We start from the raw sequence: 23,210 nt of genomic DNA, 5'->3' as shown, positions 1-23,210 counted from the left end.
ATAAAAATAATCTGTGAAGCTAGTAACTTTTGCGTTATACATCAGGGATACCACCAGTGACAGATGTCAAACTCCACTGAAATGAATTCCATTGCTAATACATAACTTGGAAAAGTATTTATATCTAAAAATGATGGTTTAGTTCACTCTACCACTGAAATAATAAACATATTTTAGCTGAAAAAAATATTTAGGTGCTTCAACAAAAAAAGTAAGCTCCACAAATCTGCATGATTTACTTTCATTGTGAAATTAGTTAAATGAATGACTTCTTTAAAATAAGAAATTATTTCAATTAGCGAACTGAAACTCTTTTTAAAGGTAATCAAAATTATGCAAAAAAAAAATCTGTTACATATATACTGAACATGGAGCAATACTTCAAATATTGATTCAAATAAGGTCTCTTTAAGCAGCACTGATGTATAAGCTCTTTACGTGAGGTTTCCTCTTGCTCTATGAGAACACACTATTCTTGTATCATATAATCAGTGACCTAAAGCTATAGGAGATATCTGTATCGTGTCTGTGATAGTCACCTTTTTTTCTTTTTCTGTCCACCTCCATATACACTCTCCTTCCATACAGGTCAGTGATGCCGTGGTCTTGCCGAGAACGAAGCAGGGGGTCTAACACAGAAAACCGTGCTTGCACAGTCAGATAGCTCTTCTTTATAAAGACCTGTCCACACACACAGGATGAGCCCCACAGCCTTGAAATGCTCTCTGGGTGACCACTTGCCTCTGGGAAAGCCTTAGAACACAGACAGGATGTCACGGAGCTCTGAATCACATCGAACGAGAATGATGGCTTCAAAAGAATAGCAGCGACTGGATGGACAGACAACAGAGAATGGACAGGAGGCAGAGGGACTTTGAGATTAGTGGATGTTACACACACACACACACAGGTTTCATGTTTTATTGGGCCTGTCCAAAGATATAATGTTTTTTATACTGTACAAACTGTATAATCAATCCCCTAACCCTAAACCTACCCATCACAGAAAACATTTAGTATTTTTTGATTTTACAGTCTGATTTATAAGCTGTTGTCCTCATGGGGACCAAAACATTTCGCCACAAGGACATTTTGTCCCCATACTGTAGGGTTTACCAGGAACACCCCCCCCCCCTCTCTCTCTCACACACACACACACACACACACACACACTCACGTTCTATGGGGACTTTCCATAGATGTAATGTTTTTTAGACTCTACAAACTGTATATTCTGTTGCCCTACGCTAACCCTACCCCTAAAGCTATCACTTTCTGCATTTTTACAATTTCAAAAAACATCACTTAGTATTAAATCTCCACAAAAATACCCCACAAGGAAAAATGAGGATATTGCAATCAGTGTGGAGTTTCTAATCCAGGGTTGTTGTTTTTTTTTTTTTTTTTTTTTTTTTTTTTTTTTACAATTCACTATTTATTTATTTATTTTACAGTGCTGGGCACAAAAATAGGCAAGGACACTCAAGAGTGCACTCTCACACAGATACACACAATGACAGACAGACGCTTGCACAGGGCTGGGGAGATGGATGTGTCAGCAATATGATTATGAAACGATTCAGATCTGGAACACTTGTGCTTCAAGCCAACATGCTGCACTGCAATGATTCATAAAAATGAACACACACACACAAAGTTAAGAGCAGTGGCAGACAGAATGGGCACAGACAACCAACTCTGTATTTCATCTTAGTTTCCGTACTTCAGGATGCAAAATACATCATTATTATGTTGTATTCCCGTTGAAGGCCAATCCATCAGAGTGTAAATTGGTGTGGGTGGCTGTACACACGCCCTGGGTTTACAGAGAAATGGAGCACAGCGTGAGAGCGAAAACACATGGAGTGTGTGTACGTGTGTGTGTGGTCTCGGTTCATCTTTCAGATCTCCGACAGGGCTACTTATGTCTTATATACTTATGCTACTTAGTGGGAAATAATAAGGAGGATATATTACACGCACAAAAAACTAAAATAAATAAAAAATTATCAGCCCGTGCTCTCAGTATATCAATGCTCTCCATGATTCCAATCTGCAGTCCTCTCTTTCAACACAAGATCAGGCCTCCATCCTTCACCTCGAGGAATTAGGGAATGATCATTTGTGCCAGAAAACGCAACAGGACAACTGATAACTTGACTTCAACAGGGCGCTGGCATCTAATGAGCCTTCAAAGCCGAGGAGACTGAGAAACGAGCCCGACGCCTGAACAAAACAGAGCGTCTTGTAAAATTAGCCTCTCTTCAGTGACCGGCTCACTACAAATGAATCAGTGCTACAAACAGAAAACACTACTGTGCCAGATCACTTGTTGGCCATTGGATCTTATTTTAGTTTTTTTTTGTTTTTTTTAAAGCCTCCATCTCCACCGAGCAGACACTGAACAGAAGCGTCGGTGATCACTTACTCTAACAAACAAAATGCGCACAGCCTGGTCTGCCAGTAAGAATGTGGCCACGTTCTAACGTATCTCCCTGCAAAGGCACGGATGTAAAGATGAACGGACAGAAACATGCATGCACGCCTGCACACGTGCCACCACGCAGTCAGGGGGGCTGAAGGGTAGAAAGGACAGCAAGAGAGAGGTAAGGACAGGACCATTTCAAACCATTCCATTTCACTGGTACCCAGAGGACGGCTCCCCGGTGGCAGACGCACACTCTGAACACGGCCAGAGACGCTCACAGATCAGGATATGAAAAAACGAAAGTGTCTTTCTATTCTCTAAGAGACAGACTGACGGAAAGACAGTGAGGATTGGTGACAGACAGATGGAGAAATAACAAAGGGGCATCATTGCCTTCTCCATCTCTAACCACAGAGGAACCAAATGTCAGCTGTCAAAAGAACAATGAAAGTAATGCAGCAGATTGAAAAGCAGTTTATATTTAGCTTTGTAAACGATGATTTTCAGCATAATTCAGTCAGATTCAGGCGGCAAAACAACGTGTGCGCTTACTGTGAAGAGAAGGAAAGACAGAGAGCAAACAATACAATAGAGAACTTCAAACAAACAACACAGTGCTGTTATCTCCTCCTGACAGTAGTTTTACTTCACAAAACCCATCAATTCGGTAACTGAATAAATGCTATCCATATGACAAAAAGAAAATAAAACCAGTTCCTGTTTGTGTCTTTAGTGTAATTTACATCAAAGTACCACTGAATTATTACAGAATAATAGAGATAAAGCAGAGCTGGTGTCATTTGTAACCAAACCTGCTGGAGGGATCAGTCTAATCTACACTAGCGAATAGAGTCATACAAAATGAATAAGCTGCACGGTGTGATATCATATTTAAAGGGGTCATACATGCACTTTTTCAAGTTGATTATACTGCAATGTAAACAACCATCATATAATGATAAAAATCCATCCAGTGTTTTTTTTTTTTTTCAATCTCCTTATATGTTTTCCCCTGTCTCAAATCAAGACGTCACACGGTCGGACACCCCTCCCACGATTGTTGACAGCAGCGTTTCAACACAGACCCGCCCTCGCTCGTGAGCGAGCTGTCAATCATAGTCCGTGCGGACATTGTTGATATGCTGGAGCACTGTCTATGAGCAGAATGGCGTCTAAGCGATTGTGGTGTTCTGTTCTTGGGTGCAATATAGAACACAGCAGACGCAGTGGCTGAGTTTTGTTTTCGAAGGAAGTATTCCCCACGATCAACGTCGCTGCTTTCATGTTTGCGCAAATCATTTCTCACCAGACTCCTTTATAAAGGAGGATCAGTATAAAGCTGGTTTCGCTAAGAAGCTGGATAAAGGATCGGTATCAATTATTCGTGTTTCTGCTGAATCTCCAGAAGAACTGAAGTGAGTGTAACGTTTTATTAACCTTTAGATTAATATTTATATGAATCTTTGCAAATCGCTTGCACGCTTCACTATGAATGCATCTAAGGTTTATACTCAGGGTACATTACAGCATGTTTTCTATACGACGTTCTCAATATAAGTCATAATCCCACGTTTATAATGAACAACGGTGTTATGGGATGGGCAATGATTAATCGCGATTAATCGCATCCAAAATAAAAGTTTATGTTTACATAATATATGTGTGTGTAATGTGTATAATTAATTTGTATATATTTAAGAAAAAAATGTTATTAATATATCAAATATTTATATTTGTATATAATATTAATTGTGAATAAATATATAAAATATATACATGCACATATTTCTTAAATATATACATGCATGTGTGGGTATTTATATATACAAATTAATTATACACACTACACACACATATATTATTTAAACACAAACTTTTATTTTGGATGCGATTAATCATGATTAATCATTGCCCATCCCTAGTTACAAACAGTGTACGCCCATAACAGAGGGCCAGGGTGAGCAGATCTCATTATCATTTAAAGGCAAATGCACTGAAATGGAGTGCTGAAAAAAGAGCTTTTTTTTGACCAGGTAAAACAAGTGCTTTCTTACAATACTAATGAGAATTTTTAATTAAAGTATATGACAAACTTTTAATTTAGAACCGAAAGAATCATATTCACTTGTACAAAAATGCCATTATATGATCCCTTTAACATACATGTATACATGTTGTACCAATTAGATATTTTCCTGTGGGCGAATCTAGCACAATGGATAAGTTCTGCATAGAATCAATTATTGATACAATTTCAAAATCGATGTGAAGGCGGCTACAGTTTTCAGAACCCAGGCACATGAGTTAATAGACTAAAATGTCAGTGAAGTACCTCTAATGTCATGTTTATGTACATGAATAATCTGTGAACGGCCAAAAACTCTTTATAGAGTATATGATTTTAATCACATCTATGAAATCATTTATTCAACTAAAAATGGATGGAAACCGATATGGAAAAAATCAAATTAGTAGGTACACTGTATTACAGAGTACTTATTATTAATATTTATGTTAAAGCAGCTACGTACATTTGAAATGCATGCACTTCACTGGCAACAAAGAATACCCACTGCTTGCTCAAAGCTATGGTATACGATGTTAAAAATCGGTCGAGACGGTAGGGAAGTTTTAAAAAACTCAACACGCCCCTCTACACACACCCCCCTCCCCTCTGCGCTACCTGATCCCTGCCGTATGTCACGTTTGAGTTCACGTCAACGCAAGATTAGCAACACATGAAATGTTCAAAACTCCCCACCACCATTATAATACTACTAGTATTGCTAAGGTTTTCAGTAATTGTTATTGCAGCACGCAGCGCATCTTGTTCAAATTCCGATCGGCTCGAACAGAAACCTCGAACAAGAAATATAATTACTTTGAACCGCGATCGGCGATGCTAAACGGCTAACATTCCAATGCCGACCGGCAGCATGAGCAAGTTGTCAAACTGATAAAAAGCCACATAACACGTCACACCATAAAAGAATAAATAAATGTTTACCTGCTCAACAAAAAGTCATCCGTGTCAGCATCGTTTTCAGCCCCAGATCTCAGCTTTCTCCAATGGTCAATGAAGGACGCTATATTTATCCTACTTAGAGTCCGGCGTTCGTCACATTTCTTTTTAATCTCTGATCTTTCCTCCACAGACTTTCTCTTGCGTCCAAACTTTACAGTAGAGGCAAGCAGGGGCCGCTTGCTGTTGTCGTTTATATTTTTATCATTGCTTTATCCATTGCTGATCTGACGCTACTAGCTAGCTACCATAGACAGTCTGTCAGCTGTTTGCTCACGCACGGAGGGGGGCGGGTACGGTTGGGTTGGAGACGCGAGCGCCAGGCGGAGTTTCAAGTGGAGCTGGTGAATGGATGAGAGCAGTTGACCAATATAAGCTGTGCGGCCGCACAGCTTACATTAGTCAACTTTTCTGCGGCTGTACAGCCAATAGAGTGAATGGATTTTTTTCGTTCTTTTTTCTATTCATATTGTTAGGATTGTACTATATAACCATAACCAGCATCTAAACGAGGATATTAATAATGAACAATCTTTGAAATCGTATACCCTAGCTTTAAGTATTTTTTTGATTCCACTATGAGAAGTGAAAATGACTCCTTACTGACTCCTCACCTGACTGCAGTTGCCTACTCTTCTCTACAAGAGCATACAAATCATCTGACTGTCTGAATGTCCTGATGTTTGCCGGCATGGTGAGTTCAGTTAGGTCAAAACCATTCAGATTTCCATGGAGGAGAAATCTTTCCCTAAATATTTCCTTTAGGGGCTGGTTAGGACACAGCGTGAGCCTGCATCAAGAGAAGACATAATTCATAAGTCATTATGGAAATAACACACACACAAAAAAAGAGACACTTAATTCTTTTCTATTTTTGAGAAAGTGGTTATTATTTAGTATGATATTCTGTTACATACTGGGTACAGTGTGCTTAACCATTTTCACCTTTTTTGTCACAGATAAAAATAAACTTAAAGATGTTACAAATATAAATTGCTTATGAGACCATAAAACAATATCAAGAGAAAAAAGGAGGCAGGGCTATGGAGTCTTATAATACCTAAAAGATAAAACAATGTCCTGAGACAATTGCAGTTGTTCTTACCCATTTAACTTTGATCTTGTTCCAAGTGCCAATTACAATAAGCGGGAATGAGAGAGAACTAAGGGAAACTTCTGAGAGAATGGAGATTGAATCACTTGTCAGGAATGGTTACCACGCATGCAAGCCGTCTGGTTTGGCAATGATATGTAAAGAAATCACGAATTAAAAGATCGCTCCAGGTCTATATTTAACAAGTTAAAGTGCACCATCATACAGTCTGAGCTGAGAATATTGAACAAATGTGGATAAATGAGACAGCAGAGGACACAAATTGGCACTAGTGACTTCATATTTTCTTGCTTCTTTCTGGTCTGTGCCTAACATCCAATTAAAGTATTGGATCTGCCTTAAAATGTTACACTGTCAGTCACTTGCAGACTCTAACCTGCATTAGGAGATATATCAAATACACATGACACATTTATATCAGCCTATAGAAAAGCACAAGTCTAACACAACATCACAGACGGAAGGGAAGATCACTGGTATAAAACAACGTTTTCTTAGGAAAAAGACAAAAAAAAAATCAATAAATTACACATCATTTTGAAGTTTCTTTCATAGACATAGACATCTGACATTAGCGTTGTAGAATTAGGACATCCCCAAGCCCTAACTGAATGGCTGCATTGCTGCTAGATTCGGTCTTGTCTAAGATGACACTTTACTGTCATCATAAAGAAAATAATAAAGTGACGCGAACAAAATCATATTCCATTAACTATCATAATCATGGGATAAAATCTCAGTGTTTGAGTTGTGAAAGTTTGGCACATTCATAAAAACTTTATCAAGATTTCTAAAAAAAAAAAAAAAAAAAATGTTTTTTGCCCGGAAAGATTAAAAATGATCTGGTGCCAGTGACATAACACATGTAACTGGAGTCTGACTGGGAAATAACAATGTATGTCGGAGGTGTCTGCACTGACAGTGTGTGGATGCTGTAATTACCATTAACATGAGTTTAAAATAACCAACAGTGAGTCATGAGAGCTGAGTGCAGCTTTTGTTGCGTGGTGCTGGAAACCATTCAAAGGGCAGTTTTAATTAGAAAAGCAAATCAATGGATTGCGATTTGCTGCATCTCAACCTTTCCCACCTCTCTCTCTTGAGAGAGTTTATGACAAAAAGGAAAAAGCTTGACTGAAAGCGGTTTGTCTAACAGCGAGATATCCTTCACCACACTACAGTTGCACTGTATATACTTGCATTGGGTATGCAAACTCAAAATTTACAAAAGCAGATGATTTCTGTGTGGCATGCACCAGTATGTGAGTCAGTATGGCTCCAGTCACCCATAAGATACTGTTTTACATACCGTCGCCTACAGTGTTATGGACATGGGGGGCAAAAAAACATTATGGAAAATGACTTCTCAACAAGCAACAACGAGGGGAGGTGGTGGAGAGATTTCACTAATGGTTTTCACATGACAACAGCCATCATGTTGTGAACATCACCTCACTGTCACTGTGTACAGCTGTACATCCTCATATCCAAGAGCACTCCTCACTGGAATCGGGTTAATGTTCTCATATCAAAGGCTTTCGGCAAAATCTGCAAACTGTGAATAAATACATATTTTACAAATTGTAAAAGACGAACTTTGAGTACTAAATCTGATATACACTGGACACTTTTCAAACATCAGATAGAGCTTAGTCGGCGAGGTAAATGTGGTAGGTCAGTAAGGAAGAGCTCTTAAAGATGACCACTGGGTCTTAAAAAAAACTAAGCTACAGTTCACTAAAATACTCTTCTACAAGAGGGCTAAAAGCTAAAAGCACAGTGACTTAGAAATAAATCACGAAGAAAATCTGTGACATGTTTGAAAACTGAAATGAATGGCATCTCTTTGATTCGTATTTGCTTCACATACCTGCAGACTCACTTAATAAAACCTTTGACTCTGCAAGAGAAACATCTGTGAATGTTTGAAGTGTTTACCGTAGATAAAGAGCAATATCTTTCAACCACCTCAGGTACCTTGTGGCACTGGCAGCTCTTAAACAGCACGAATATGTACAGACGGTAATACTGAAGCCAATTTCAGCAGCTTTTTCATCTCTCTACATACATAGGATTTGTAATATATGAAACTAGGTGGTGATCAGAGATTATATGACAGATGGTGGGTATTATAGACTGGAAATCTAAATGTATCTGTTAAGAAAAACAAAAGGGGCAGGCAGAATCAGTCAAGTCAAGGTTTTGTTCAATCAACTACAGCAAATAAAGTCCCTTTGCTGATATACATACAGAATCACGCAGTCATTTCCGGGGCTTTTGGTCTTTTGCCAACAAAAATCCAATAGCGAGAGATAGCCAATCATTGATTGTTTGCAGATAGCGAAGTGGACATGAGATAGATCCGGGGAGTTAGCGTCGAGAGATTTAAACAGAGCAGGCGTAATCGTGAAAACAACAAACAAACAAACATAGACCAATACACCAAGAATAAGGCTTCAAAGGGAAATGAGTGTCATGTGGTCCTGCGATGCCGTGTCTGGAGCTGTGAAGCACATCTTGAAGTTTGTTCTGTGTTCTGTATGCAGGTACGTGTGTATGCATGTGAATGCCGAGGGGCTCTCTCTTCATCCCCGTTCAGCCCTCCTCAGCATTGTCCCCACTCTTGGGTCTTTGGCACTTGGCAAATGTCCTTAGCCGGCAAGCAATCATCGGACCATAGGGTTTGCATTGTGGCGTGAACGAGATCTTTCCAAACCAGTGCGACGGTTGTCTGTTCAAAGAGAGAACAAGGAAGAGGGATAGTCAGTGTATTCACAACAGCAGCAGCCAAAATATAAGACATAATAGCACATGCAGGAGAGAAACAGCAGTGCTGTAAATAGTTAAAAAGAAAACAGGCAACAATATCAGACACAATATAATCAAACTGATTAAGAAGCATATGATGGTCTGGAGTCAGGTACTTCTTGTCTGGTGTCATAGTAACACCAATGAGTTTCTGATCCAGTCTCATACTTAAAGGGATACTCCACTTTTTTTGGAAATAGGCTCATTTTACCACTCCCCCAGAGTTAACTGTTGAGTTTTACCGTTTTCGAATCCATTCAGGCTATTTTCTGATATTTAGAAGAATATCTGTAACCAGACAGTTTCTGGTCTCATTGACTACCATAGTATGTAGTTTTTCCGACTATGGAAGTCAATGAGACCAGAAACGGTCTGGGTTACTGATATTCTTCTAAATATCAGAAAATCGCCTGAATTGATTTGAAAACGGTAAAACTCACCCGTTTAACTCTGAGGGAGTTGTAAAATTCCAAAAAAAGTGGAGTATCCCTTTAATGGCACTTTTACACAAGTACAGTACCAGTGCATACACAGCTGCGCATACTTATCTAAAAAAAAACAAAGCTTTGGGTGGCGTTTAAAGGCATAGTTCACTCCAAAACAAAATTCTGTCTTCATTCAATCACCCTCATGTTGTTCCAAACCTTGTCCATATAACAAAAGTCAATGAGGTCAAGTGTTTTCAGAGCTTACATTTAATCTTATTGCAGGTTTGGAATAAGGGATGATACAATATAACAGAATTTATTTTTTGGGGTGAACTATCCCTTTAAATGTTAAACAATTCTCAGTTAAAAGTTAATTTATTAAAAAAAAAAAAAGGTCAGTAGGGATATGATGGAGGCAAGTACTAAATGTGCTAGCTGAACTTGGCAATAAAGACCAGCCCATTATGGGATCACACAATGGCTCTCTCCAATCCAAACATGGTGTAGTGAGGGGCTGGTGGGGGGCCATGTGGCAGGTGGAGTGGACAACCTTCCTCTTTCCCCTGCAGATTCGAGAGCCAACTCCATGCTTAAGCCACCACACCTTCCCTACCTACCCTGGCAGGTCTGCCCGTGCAACTGCCATTACTCAGTGCCAGGTGTCCATGCCACCATGGGCTGGGCATAGTTTTATGGAACAGGCCCCATTCATCATGTCAGGTAATGAGTTAGGAGCAAGTGGGCACCACAGTAAAGGTGGATTCATACTTCAAACGAAATTGAAGTCCAGCTTGTTTGCCAAGGTCAGTGGTGGGGGCCAATGAGAAAACAAGCTAGAAATCATTTTGAAAAGGCGGTTTCATGGTTCTGTCTGGGCAAAGCATTTTTTATTCATTTTTTTTTTTTTGCAACAAGACAAAGGTGAAATAAAACAGTCACACTGACCAAGTTTTAAAATCCTTACAGTGCAGTTGAAAACTCAGGTGTTGGTAGATTATGAGAGTAAGTGCTTTGTGCTAACAAATCCACTTTTTGAGTTTGCCTACAGCCTTTTAATTCAAGCTTCAGTAGACATATAAATCTGTCCTAACAAGGATACTCACCACAGGGGAGAGACAATGATAATAACAAGAGGGCAATACAAAGAGATGGAAGAGATGTGGTTAAGGTAGAGGGGAGGGGGAATGAAAAACTAAGAGCGCAAATAGAGAGAGGAAATTCACATTTCTCTGCAGGAAAACTTCATCTGGCATTGGTGAAAGTTGAGGATGCCGAACTTTAAACTCTGCATGGGAACCACAATATGAGTTGAAATGACGGCAGAGTCTTTCATCCACTTCCACTTCAAAAATCCAAGCGCCTGAAGGCCTCCAGTCTCTTTCTCTCTAAACTGAATGGGCATTGCACATTGACAGCAGTGATAAAAACAAAGAACTTTCTAGAGCTTGTCAGAGCACAGGCTGTTCAGATTTTATTTACAATTTGAGGTATATTCAGCAGGGCTCAACAATAAGCACAGTCACATATTGATACATGTACAGTATTAATAGATAACTACAACAATAATATTATACTACTGCTAAGAATAATATTGTTGAGCCGCCATTCAAACCATTCAAAAAGATTGTTGAGATAATATGGTTCCTTATGCCATCACTATACACTCAATGTGACACCATGCAGGATGAATAAGGGGGAACTATAAAAGAAGAATAACCCACAGCAGCGAGAGAGTGGATGACAGAATAGATGGTAAACTAAGGCCTAGTCCAAACTCTGCTATTTCTTTTTTTGCCAATTGCTTCCAAGTTGCCCGTTTTGTCTTGTTGGGATCTGAGAGAACTAGCGGCTCTTCCTCAAGCTTGTGGTCCAAATTGAAAATGGATGAAAGCATCATTGCTTGTTTGAGAGTGAAACATAGGATGGTTTGGAGCATTTGGCAAGACAGGGAAAATAATGTCTACAGAGCAATACTTGAGATAATTGCTTGAGCTCAACAGATTGAAGACGAGATTTAGGTGGGAAAAAAAAAGTTTCAACCAAATGGGCAGAAAATACAAACCAACAAACAAAACAGACCTTCCTACTTCTTTTAATTTGGACCGAAAAGCTCTCTAAGTCTCTGATCACAGGCGCTTCAGTCTAAAATACAGAAACAATCACAACAACCAGCAGCAATTTCTATTGGGGCACACAAAATGAAGCTATTCTCTGAAGGGTAAGCATTCACTTCCACAATAAAATACACCACTAGACAATTTCAGGAGAACTGTGCCACTGATCACAAATCTGTCAAGTGCTTTCGGGTTTGATGGCTTTTTTACCTGCTTTTCCCGGAGGCAGCGTCTTTAGGTTGGATGCACAAAGAAAAAGGATGGGAGTGAAAAAGATTGATGAAAAAAATAAGAACATTTGGTTTTACACTAGAGAAAAGTCTGTATTCCAGGACTTAATTAAATGATGCTATTGTTCCTCTGCATTTAGAGAGGGTTGATGGGGAAGGGATCAAAACGTCATAATGCGTTGCAGAGGGGGATCGTGGCATTAGTCTAGGGTCGTAGATTGGAGAAAATCACATTACAAAAAAGCGAGTAAGCACACAAACACTCACTGAGAGGACTGAGAATGATTCACAGGCTTGAATGCGACACTTTCACTGTATGATTGAGTGATAGGCCCCATATGGCCCCTAGTGCATTCTTCTAAAGAGATTAAACGACATAATGGATTTTGCATTACTGTCATCTGCCTGTAATTACATGACGTTACATCATCAGGAGAGTCCTTTGGCACAAGTTTTTCTCCATGAATAACAAATTAGCTTCAATCAACAGTTGAGTAGTAACAATGTGAATAAACACAGGTAATTACAAGAGTGAATAATTTACATGTTTGATGCGATTCAAATATTCAATATGTATGCAATAAATATTAAATGTGCAGAGGCAAATATTTTCAAATAAACACGTTTTGGCTGTGCATCCGTTGCTTTGGAGACCTTCACATCAAGAAAATATGTACACGCAAACAAGCACACAACGTAAAGGTGCAAACTTGTATCACTTCATATTTTTTCAGGGACAAAATGTAATAAAGGTGATTAAATCTGTGAGGGCCATATGTCAACACACAATGTTTACCGCTTGTGGGCTGTAGAGGGAGGTGAGGCAGAGAGAGAGAGAGAGAAAGAGAGAGAGCAAGCTGCAGCAGCAGCTATCTGCTCTTCTCATCTTCAGCATTCAGAGTCAAGCTCCATGGGTATGGAGCACCAGAAACAGGACATATTAAAAGGATGTAATGGTGTAGGGGAGAGTTATTTCTTCAGCTGTAAGTTATGTGGGTAAGAGAGTTAAACCCACAGTTACACAAACCAAGGTTTCCTAGAGATATGAGAGTATTTGTTCAGAGTAATTGCAGCAGAGTCAGTTGGTAAGGTTACTTCAGCTGCAGCAGTAGAGATTTGCAAGAAGGTAAAAACTAAAACATAAGTGGGCATGTGTTATGGCAAAAAAAAAAACGTGAGGTAGAATATGCAGATTTGTTTCAAATCATCTGGATGAATCATCTGGAAAAAACAGCCGAATAAATATATATCATTGTATACATAACACATAACCAGGCCTAATTTGAGGTTGTTTGTCACACCAAGCTATGCTAAAATAGTGTGTTTATATCAAATGCAGAACTCTGGGCATGAGTCCTTTCAGTGAGAAAATAAAAATGCAAGAAATAGCAGGAAAGTATAATTATATGACACTGAAAAATGGTTTGGAAAAAAAAAAAATCCTGCTGCATACTGTACTTTGTAGTAAGCCTTTGAAAAGCAACTATGTCCAAAGTTACAACAATATGAGATCAAACCCTTATTTCTGAAGAGTCTATAGCTTGTTGTTTCATATATAATAAAAGTAAATGAGGACTGGGACAGACAGTCTTCAATAAGTCAAAAAAGCATAAATATACTTCATACGATTTGCTCACTATATTTCGTCTTCTAAAGTAATGCAGTATCTTTGTGTGAAGAAATCACTGACAATTTAAATCAATGCTCACTTATAATCTAGACAAACTTGGCATGTTTATGAGAGAAGTTGATATGCCGTATTTGCAATTAAATTATTCTTGAGTTATCTTTTTAATAAATTGGTTGATTCAGTTAAATAAACAGTCTGAACAATATATTAAGAAGTTGGACCGATCTGATTCTCAGTTTAACTCACAGATTCTGTCGCACAATGGATGTGATCATTGTCATTAAATATTAACTTAAATTTTCTGTTATTTACACAAAGCTATTGTAGACATGAAAAACAACGATTCATTGTTCAAAATTTCACCTTTTGTGAAAGGAAAGTAAGTCTCTCAGACAGAATTTTCATTTTGGGATGAACTAATCCTTTAAGTACTAGCTGATATCCTGGTTCGTTTTCCACATTGAGATGTGAGCTCTTAAGTGCATTCTCTGCCCTAACTAAAGCAAGAGAGATACCAGAAACACAAGCGAGACAAGAATCTGTAATCCTGCTTTAAGTAACCACGCTCTGCTGAAATTACGGATGTTTAGAGTGAGTGTGGGGCATTTGTCAAACATAGCCACCGCAGATCCACTAAAGGAGAGCGCAAACATGAGCTTTCCTCATCAAACTAAGATGGATGTGAGCTCAGATAAGCTGGAGGTCTGGTCTGCATTCTCCCTAAATCTCTATCGGAGCCATTTCTAAACAAAGATGAGAGGTGTAACGTCTAATCTGACAGTTTGTTAAGACCCAAGCTAATGAAAATAATGAAGTAAGGCAGCAATTAAAATATGTCAAAACTGGTCAGCATGGATCTGAGTTTCCCCCCCCTTTCATCAAATACGGCTTTCAATCAAAGCCAGGCTCCATTTAGACACTCGCTCTATCTTGAATAGGTGACCCAGATAGTCGATATCCGCATTGCCCTTCACTTTCCACAGTTTCTACTTTAAAGAATGCATTAAAGTATCAAGCTCTCAATAAAGAAGGAGGTTCACAGCCGAGGTAAAAAGGCAACATCTTAGCAGATTTCTACGAAGGCTCGCTAGCCTGTTGCCCCCTAGCACTCTGCATTGTCCCTGCTTGGCTGCACTCTCTCTGAGTTCCTCAGAGCTGAAAGGAGAGCCAGGCCTTAGAGTAATGTTTCTTGACAGCTCGGCACACAATACGGCACAGGAGAGCTGGAAATCACTACACATGTCGATAAACAAATGCTTATTTTTAGAGGAGAGAGCGAGGCACTAGTTTATCTCTGCAGCAGGAAGGCCCTGACAGATCTGTTCCCGGGACAAACAAGAGAAACTACGGCTGGCGTCCAGTGCCGGCAGGTCCAGTCTCTTTCTCTTTTACGGCCACAGCAGTATAGGACCCTGTTTGATGGGATATCAAATGGCTGACGGTCAATTTTGCCAAGATTTTTCATTGGGATCCTCAAGACGGACAAGATAGTCTCTGAGTTGTGAACCAGGATGGTTTTCAAAAGAGATGGCAGAATATAAGATCTGAAAGAAAAAGAAACTCAAAAGAAGGGAACAGAGAAGCAAAGACACACATGCATCAAACCATCAGATGAAATATATTTTCCAATAGATCGCAGCCTAAGGCTAATCAACAGTGCTAATCATCACCTCTGCAGATAGGTAGAGAGGCAAACTTCAGTAATACAAGAATGAAATACTGCTTGCACTCTCAAGCACTGCAGGCGAGAACTCACCTATCCTCCTTTTACCAAAAAAAAAAAAAAAAACACTTGGATTGTATACTTTATGTAGAAGACATAGGTGTCTATTAGCACTTATACAAGCAATTAAAAAAAAGTCAAGTGAAAACTTGCATACAGTTTCTTTGCTGATTTTGTGGGATTCTTAATTTGTGAGCAGAATTGATTTTCAAAATGAAAACACAATGCTAATTAAAATACTAAACCTAAATGGACACATACACATTTTTAGGAGGGGAAACAAAATCTACAAAATCTAAAAAAATATATATATATATATATTCCATCGCCCTACACGAACCCTACCCATCACAGAAAACTTTCTGCATTTTATATTTTCAAAAAAGATCATTCTGTATAATTTGTAAGCTTCTGTCCCCAACAAGGTTAAAATTTACTGGTATCACTATACTTCTTTGGACATTTTATTTTTTACAAATCCTGATTTGTGCGTGAAAAATTGTGTACACGCATATCAACGAATTTTTTGTGCGTATGCAACATTTTTACAATAAGCCACAGGGCTGAACAGTAATTCACATATTGCGCATGCAATTATTCTATAAGAAAACTATAAGAAAAAAGGTATAGGTTATGATACATTTTTTAATGCAATTAATGGAACTGTAAAGTAATACTATCATAAATTATATGAATTATTGAATAATAAAAAAAAACAACAACAGCAGAACCATCTGCAAATTTGTGATCCAAATAACTATTTGGATTTTTTTTACTATTAAAACAAACAAACAAATGAATTACAGTCTCCACCATTATCCACTATTAACAAGCAGACACAAAATATAAAATCACCAGATCACTATTATCTAATGACAAAAATTATACCATTTAATTGAAATTGCAAGTGCATGCAACGCATAAATAAATTGTGACATAAAAACTGTCGCTTTCGATGCATGGTGTTATCATCATGGCTAAAAACCTGGGGTGCAGATGGGGCCTTTGGCAGGGACATTGCCCCCTAAGTTCAACTCAGGAAAGGTGAGTGGCTAATCCATTAGGATCATGTATGCTAGGCCTCAAATCACCATACTGATCCTTCAAGACTGATAGTGACCCAGCAGAGATCTGGCTTGCCAGTGGAATAAGCATTTGGATGGGCTCCTATTAAAGGCAGGCAGGGCGGGGTTTTCTGAACAGCGACCCATGTCTCCACATACAATTTATGCACAAAGTAAAATATCACATATCCATAACACGTAAATACGAACAACAATGAAGTATCAGCTGTGATTATGCATTACATGGAAGTGGCCGCATGAATCAGAAGTCAGCTAAGACAAGCTTAAGCAGATCAATACTATTCCCAAGCTGAAAAAAACGGCATAGTTAGGTAGAAGCTTCGATTGACAGTGGGATGAGTATAGACAGAGAAGAGACAAATATATACCACAATATTTTTTGACAGACAGATGGAAGTGTAAATGGATGGTTTGGCAGCATGATAAGGTAAATAGCCTGATGGATAACCAAACAAATAAAGGAAGAAAATGGCTGGTTCTATGATGGGGGAACCAGATAAAGAGATGGATAGTGTTGATATGACATAGATCGATAGATTCTTCAATGCTTTTTCTTCTTTCAAATGTAATTGTATTTTGGATGAATCAAGAATAGGTGAGCGAGAAACGGCATGTTGACCGGAGGGGACATGAGTGAACAGACATTCCTCTGTCTTCTTGTCCAATAAATCTGATGTCACATCAGCACAGAAGGGGGAGAGCTCTATAAATTCACATGATAAATATCACACTGAATATTTGTTGAGCAAACAAACAGATACACGCACACATACGCAAACACAAGATGGAGGGTGTGCAGTAAATAAGATGTGGGCAAGATTGTCATGGAATGTGAAAGGAGGGTGATGGAGTAGTGATGGGTGGTGAGGTGGAAGGATGTGAAAATGAATGGGTGGAATTGATAAAGCTGCTTTCTGGCAACAAGGTCTCAAGATGACATTTGTACGACTTAATTACTCTTGTGGAAGTGGCAACATCAGAGAAATATGTGTCAAAAACCAAATCAGAAAAAAAAAAAAACTAAAAAAAAATAAATAATAATACTTGAAGATTACTTTTAAAGGTTACTTAAATAAAAAAAAAAAAGAAAATTCTGTCATAATTTAACCAAGTTGTTGTTTTGACTTTGTTGCCTTAAAAGGAACACAAAATAGGAAACAAACAATGCATCCGGACAAGTGCTTTAAAAAAAAGCAACAAAAAGTATCATACAACCCATGCGATATACTTCAAATCCTCTGAAACAATGAACTTAAGAGACGTTATTCTCCTTGGCATGTTCATGAGATTTCATAAGTGAAGTATCAATGTTAATTCATGAGCAAATTATTCTTTTGAGTCAGATCTTTCAAATGAATCAGTCATATTCAAAATGACTTATTCTTTTGGGTCGGTAGATAACAACCCTCGTTTGCATAATAAAAGTCATATGGTCTAATTCTATTAATTCTTTTTGTAATGCTTTTGACTGATTTTTGAAACTTGAAATCCTCAGTCCTCGTGGGGTCTAAGGGGCAATCAGAACAATTCTTTATTCTTGAAAATCTCATCTTTTGTCTTCCACAAAAGATAAAGTCTAACAGGTGTGGAACAACATGAGTGCGAACCATAATTTGTAGTAATGGTGACAGAATCTTAATTTGGGGGTAAACCATCCCTCCATTGGCAGGCGGACTGAGTTGGAAGAAAGTGCACCACCTGGAGCTCTCAGGGGTCACGCTGAAACTGCAGTCTGTTTACTAATCCCATCCTCACGTTGAGATGAAAAAGAAAGCATGTGAAAGCAAACATTCAGAATTGCAAATCACACTCATACAGGTGACCCATCTAACCAAGTAAGCACACACTAAAAACAGTTGCAGCGAATCCATTAGAGTAACATCTTTCCAAGCATCCAAACATAAGTCGCCCTCAATTAATCTTGTGCCTAGGATTGCTCATGCCTCACTCCGTCTGAGAATACACAATGCAGACCTTCACTTAAATAAAACATGCTGCTCGCTCTTTCTTTATTTACTGACTTTCTGTAGATGTCTTCTCTCACAAAGAGCGTAAAAGATCACAAAGAACCCCTGACCCATTTGGGGAAGAGCCTGGACTGAGTAATGTTTTAGGAATGGAATTTACTTGAAATATTCATTTGAAATAACTTGCTTGTGTAGAGCAAATTCCTCCACTGATGGTCAGTGTTCTTCATTTTCCTCTCCTATTCTTGTCTTGTGAAGCTTATCTAAGCCTCGGTTGGCAACAAGCGGCCACGTCCCCGTCTCTCTCTTGAAACCAACACGGAAGTGAACTAAACTGCAATTCATCGAGTGGCCGCTTGAGGCAGGTTGCAAAAGTGAGTCAAATCTGCATCTTCCCCATGTTACAATGTTAAACTTTACAGCAGCAAAATTATGTTTACAGCCTGGTGCAAAAAGTGGTTTTGGTCTATATAGCTAACTTTGCCCGTCATGACAACTGTGAGGGGGGTGAATTTTTTTTTTACAACTCATCCGTTAAAATTATATTAAGCCTTAAAGTTCTGCATAATTAAGGGCGTGGCCACTTGAGTGACAGGTGGATAGCGACTAGCCGTTTGTCTGCTGCCTGTTACCGTTACCCTCAGCTAATTCCAGCTGCTGAATTTGCCATCTCTGCCATGTTTGTGATTTTTTCTGGATTATTTCATATAATTTAATTCACACATTATACCTTCGCCAACACTGTTGGATTACATAGTTGTCGAGTATTGAGTGAACAACCAGCTCTGTATTTCCAGTTGTTTTCCTCGCATGCACTAATGGGTGTATGACCATTTCAATGCATTTTGGAGTTTAGATTTTAAAACGTCTATAGATATGGAGACCACACTCGTTATGCGGTACAGTTGCATAACGACTGTCACATTCACGTCACATTTTAGTACCGGCTCAACTCGCCTTAGCTCGCTCAGAACCTCGCCGGAGGTAACACAAAAAAAAAGTACCCAAAAGCACGTACATGTACAACTTTTACACAGTGGAAAACCAAACAAAGGCGAGCCAAGCTGAGTCAAAAGCGCCATAAGTTACTGCATGATAATACAATTTTAACTAGCAGAATAGTAATGCATCACGATACACAGTCTCACTTTTAGTTACGTCTTTTAACTACTATAGGATTTCAAACGGCAAAAACATGAACATTAACTATTGGCTTTAATTCTTCAATCAGCTGTCACTTCAACGCAAAGTCAGTAGCATATAGCATTAGCACCTCAGCTCCACCCAAGTCCCACCTCTTTGCCGATTTTATTTTATCCGGGAGTGACGAGAGGTGACGCGCTGCCAAGATGGCGACAGCTGGCCCCGCCTACTTTAGGCTTCAAAAATGCTCTTCAGAAACCTACGGGAGATGTCACGAACACTATGACCATATTTCTTACAGTCTAGGGTTGCCATTTTAAGCACCCTGATATACTGCTTAACTTCTAATCTGGTCACTTCTTTCCACTTACTTTTTTGACTCTCTTTCGTTTCTGTTTCCTCGTTTCACCTCTCTTGTTGCATTTCTTACTATTTATTGCTCCCATCCCCACAAGGCATAAAAGTACAAGCTCTTTACTCACTATCCAGAGGGTTTCAACTTTTCTTGTGTGTTCGTCTCCTAGCTATAGGTTATGGATATGAAATGTGACAACTGCGGCACTAAATCAGTTTGATTGCTCTTTTGATTGAGTTGTGAAGGTGGAATACAACGCAGTAAGATGTCATATAACTACAAGTCTTATACAGTTTTTGTCATACTATTCGTCAGAACCATAGATGTGAGCGCTGAGCTAATTATGGGGATTGCAACAGCATTTCTTTTAGAATGTCAACGACGAGGGATTGGTTGACCGGGGGGGTTGTTTTGCTGTGTACGTGGAGCGACGACACATCCCCGTAGACCTGCGGGTGACAATGGATTTCATGTGAATGAAATATTCATCAATGCTGACTTATTTATCGGGATGAAGATTTCTGCAGGGGGCCCTCAAGAGATCACACTCATGCCTTCCTGACGCCACTTTACCCGCAAGCTTTTCAATAAAACAAGCAAACAACACGATTCCAACACCTATAAATAAGTCAGTATTTCAGAATAAAGTGTGGTACACAGGGCCTCTCCAAGGCTCTACATCACTGTTTTATAGAGCTGCATGGGACTGAGCATGCCCAAACAGGACAACAATTGCACTAGCATGAATACGGCCAAAATGCTATAGGAGATGCAACACTGCTCTGTGCTGTAGCTATTCTATACACATGTGGCATCTTAACAGGATTAACAGAAAAAAGAAAACTCTTTCATTATTAACTCACCCTCATATTCGTCCAAACCCTAATAACTTACTTTCCGCCATGGAACACACAATTAGACATAATGTAGCTCCACAAGAAGACCCATAAAAGTTTTTCTTCTATACAACCAGATCTTTTGACACTGACCTCTAGATCAGTTTGATTTGTGAATTAATTTGTGAATTGAATCATCCAATTCATTTGAAAAAAAAAAAAAAAAAAAAAAAAGATCTGACTCAAAATCATTGGACATAGTTACTTATCTCTTGGACGGGCCAAGGGGAACTACTGCTGATGCTAAGGATGTTAGACAGTGAATAACACTGTGATTTTCCCTAATTCACTTTCATACAAAAATTCTATGAAATTAAATAAGGGTGAGGAAATAATGCCAAGTTGTCATTCCTATTTCTTTAAGCACTGAAATAGACCCTAAATAGTGTTATCCCCAGTGCCTTCCCTGTCCCTGTTTTTCCTCAGTGAATGGCACTAGTTCCAAGGAGCAGTGCCATCACACTCCACCTTTTTGCTTTTCTGTTCCCTGGGTGACTGAGAGAACTTGATTAAGCGGGCAGACGGGGTTGCTGGGGCACTGTGAATATTTGCAGAGCATTATGCACCAGCTGCCTGGACGTCTGTCAGTGTGAGCAATTGTTAGTGAGTTTGATTAAGTCTCCCGCTAATAACATTGTTACATGAAATGTGCTGCAGGGATCGGGTAAGATAAAACGTGAGACTCACACCTGCCATCAATAAGCACAAAGTCCCGTCAGCTCAAAACACGTGCACCTACAGAAAAAAATAAAATAAAATAAAAAATTGCTGCCCACATTCAAATCCTCCCACAGGCCTGGAATAATAATAATAATAAAAACACTGGTGCCTACTCATACAGGTTTGCAACAACTTGAGGGTGAGTAAATGATGAGCGAATTTTCATTTTTGTGTGGAGTATCCCTTTAAGGGTCAGAACCAACAGCACTGTGCAGTTGAACGATCTACAAATCAATCGTTTCAACATAAAATCAGATCTCCTGATCTTGGTGCTTTCCTCATCTCCCCTGCCTTCTTGGCCAGCCATGCCTTGCGGCTACACACCTGTGTCAATAAGCCTTCCAAGGGATCAATTAGTATTAAAGTTTACCAACAATCATCCCCCCATCTTTTCCCACACTAAAAACTGACATTACTCCATATACGATGCTGCCAACTTGAATCATCATATTTGACTCACTGGTGGAAATTCCTCAAGATCAAACTCTGCCAACTAGACAATCCATTTGAGAGTTGATCAAATTGGGATTGGCCTTCACGGTGAACAGATTTTTCCTGTCAGCTCAGAACACGAGGGTGCTTCATTCCCCCTTCTCACCATTCCACAAGGCTATCACAGCCAGTTCCAGCCTGAGGACAGTGCATGTACTGGGCTGTACCTGTGCTGGCTCTTCCCCATCTCCTGACAGTGCCCTTCGCATCACAGCATGGGTTGAGTCATGAGATCTGACAGATGCCCTCCATACAACATCTCCCATTCCCCTACTTTCACAGCCCCCTTTCCCCGCTGCCTGGCAACACTGTCTGACAGCTATCAATATGGATTCCAGCAGAGCTGCAGAGGGACGGCTGAATAAACAGAGGGAAGGAGACAAAAAGAAAGAAAATCAAAGGCGGCACAAGGTAGCCTATTATCCACAAGAACAGGAAATAATTTACCGGCAATCCGTACCTCGTTTTGGTTTCTATTGTGGAGGGGAGCTATTTGTGTTCCAAAAAGACTTGGGAGAGGGCTCTTCACATATTTTAAAAGTCATACAAATGTGTCAAAATGCTCTGAACTGGTTTGATAATTAACACCTTTTCATCCCTCCTGATGTCTTTGTCTGTTCAAACATTCCAGATTCTTTATTATACTCCACACAAATAAAGATCACCATTCAAAATAAGTGTGAATTGGTTTATTTTTTTGTACATATGTCTGAATTGATTGATGGCCCATGGAGAGAATATTTTGTTCAGAATAAACTGCGGTAACTGTGTGTTATGAATAAAAACTATTTATACAAATAAAGGAAATTCTCTCGGCATGGTCATCTAGTGAACAAGCTGCAATTTGGATTATTTATTAGGAATAGGAAAAAACAACAAACAACAACAAAACTTTTAGCATTGTAAGATGCACGTTTTTTTATTTATATATATATATATGTATTTATTATTATCGTTTACTACAATATGCAGCACTAGAAGGGCTTTAAAGCTCCACAACCTCATTGCAATTCTATCGCACTCTGATTTCCATGTTAATCATAAGATTTTTTCCC

At 39.0% G+C, this 23,210-nt stretch overlaps 1 protein-coding gene across 6 annotated transcripts in view; it reads right to left on the bottom strand.

The window, feature by feature from the left end:
• Nucleotides 1–5,249: 5,249 nt before the first annotated feature.
• Nucleotides 5,250–23,210, bottom strand: part of diaph2 (diaphanous related formin 2) — a 453,020-nt gene continuing 435,059 nt past the window's right edge. For all 6 annotated transcript variants that reach the window (XM_039655194.2, XM_039655195.2, XM_089134932.1 and 3 more), the window contains one exon: nucleotides 5,250–9,295. In XM_039655194.2, coding sequence (XP_039511128.2) covers nucleotides 9,231–9,295 — 65 coding nt within the window. In that variant the 3' untranslated portion in view covers nucleotides 5,250–9,230. The remainder of the gene's footprint in view (nucleotides 9,296–23,210) is intronic.

The sequence above is a fragment of the Pimephales promelas genome, chromosome 9 (genome assembly GCF_988280905.1).
Source record: "Pimephales promelas chromosome 9, fPimPro1.hap1.1, whole genome shotgun sequence".
Taxonomy (NCBI): Eukaryota; Metazoa; Chordata; class Actinopteri; order Cypriniformes; family Leuciscidae; genus Pimephales; species Pimephales promelas.
The sequence above is the reverse complement of the archived record's forward strand: the minus strand, read 5'-3'. Positions and strand labels throughout refer to the sequence as shown.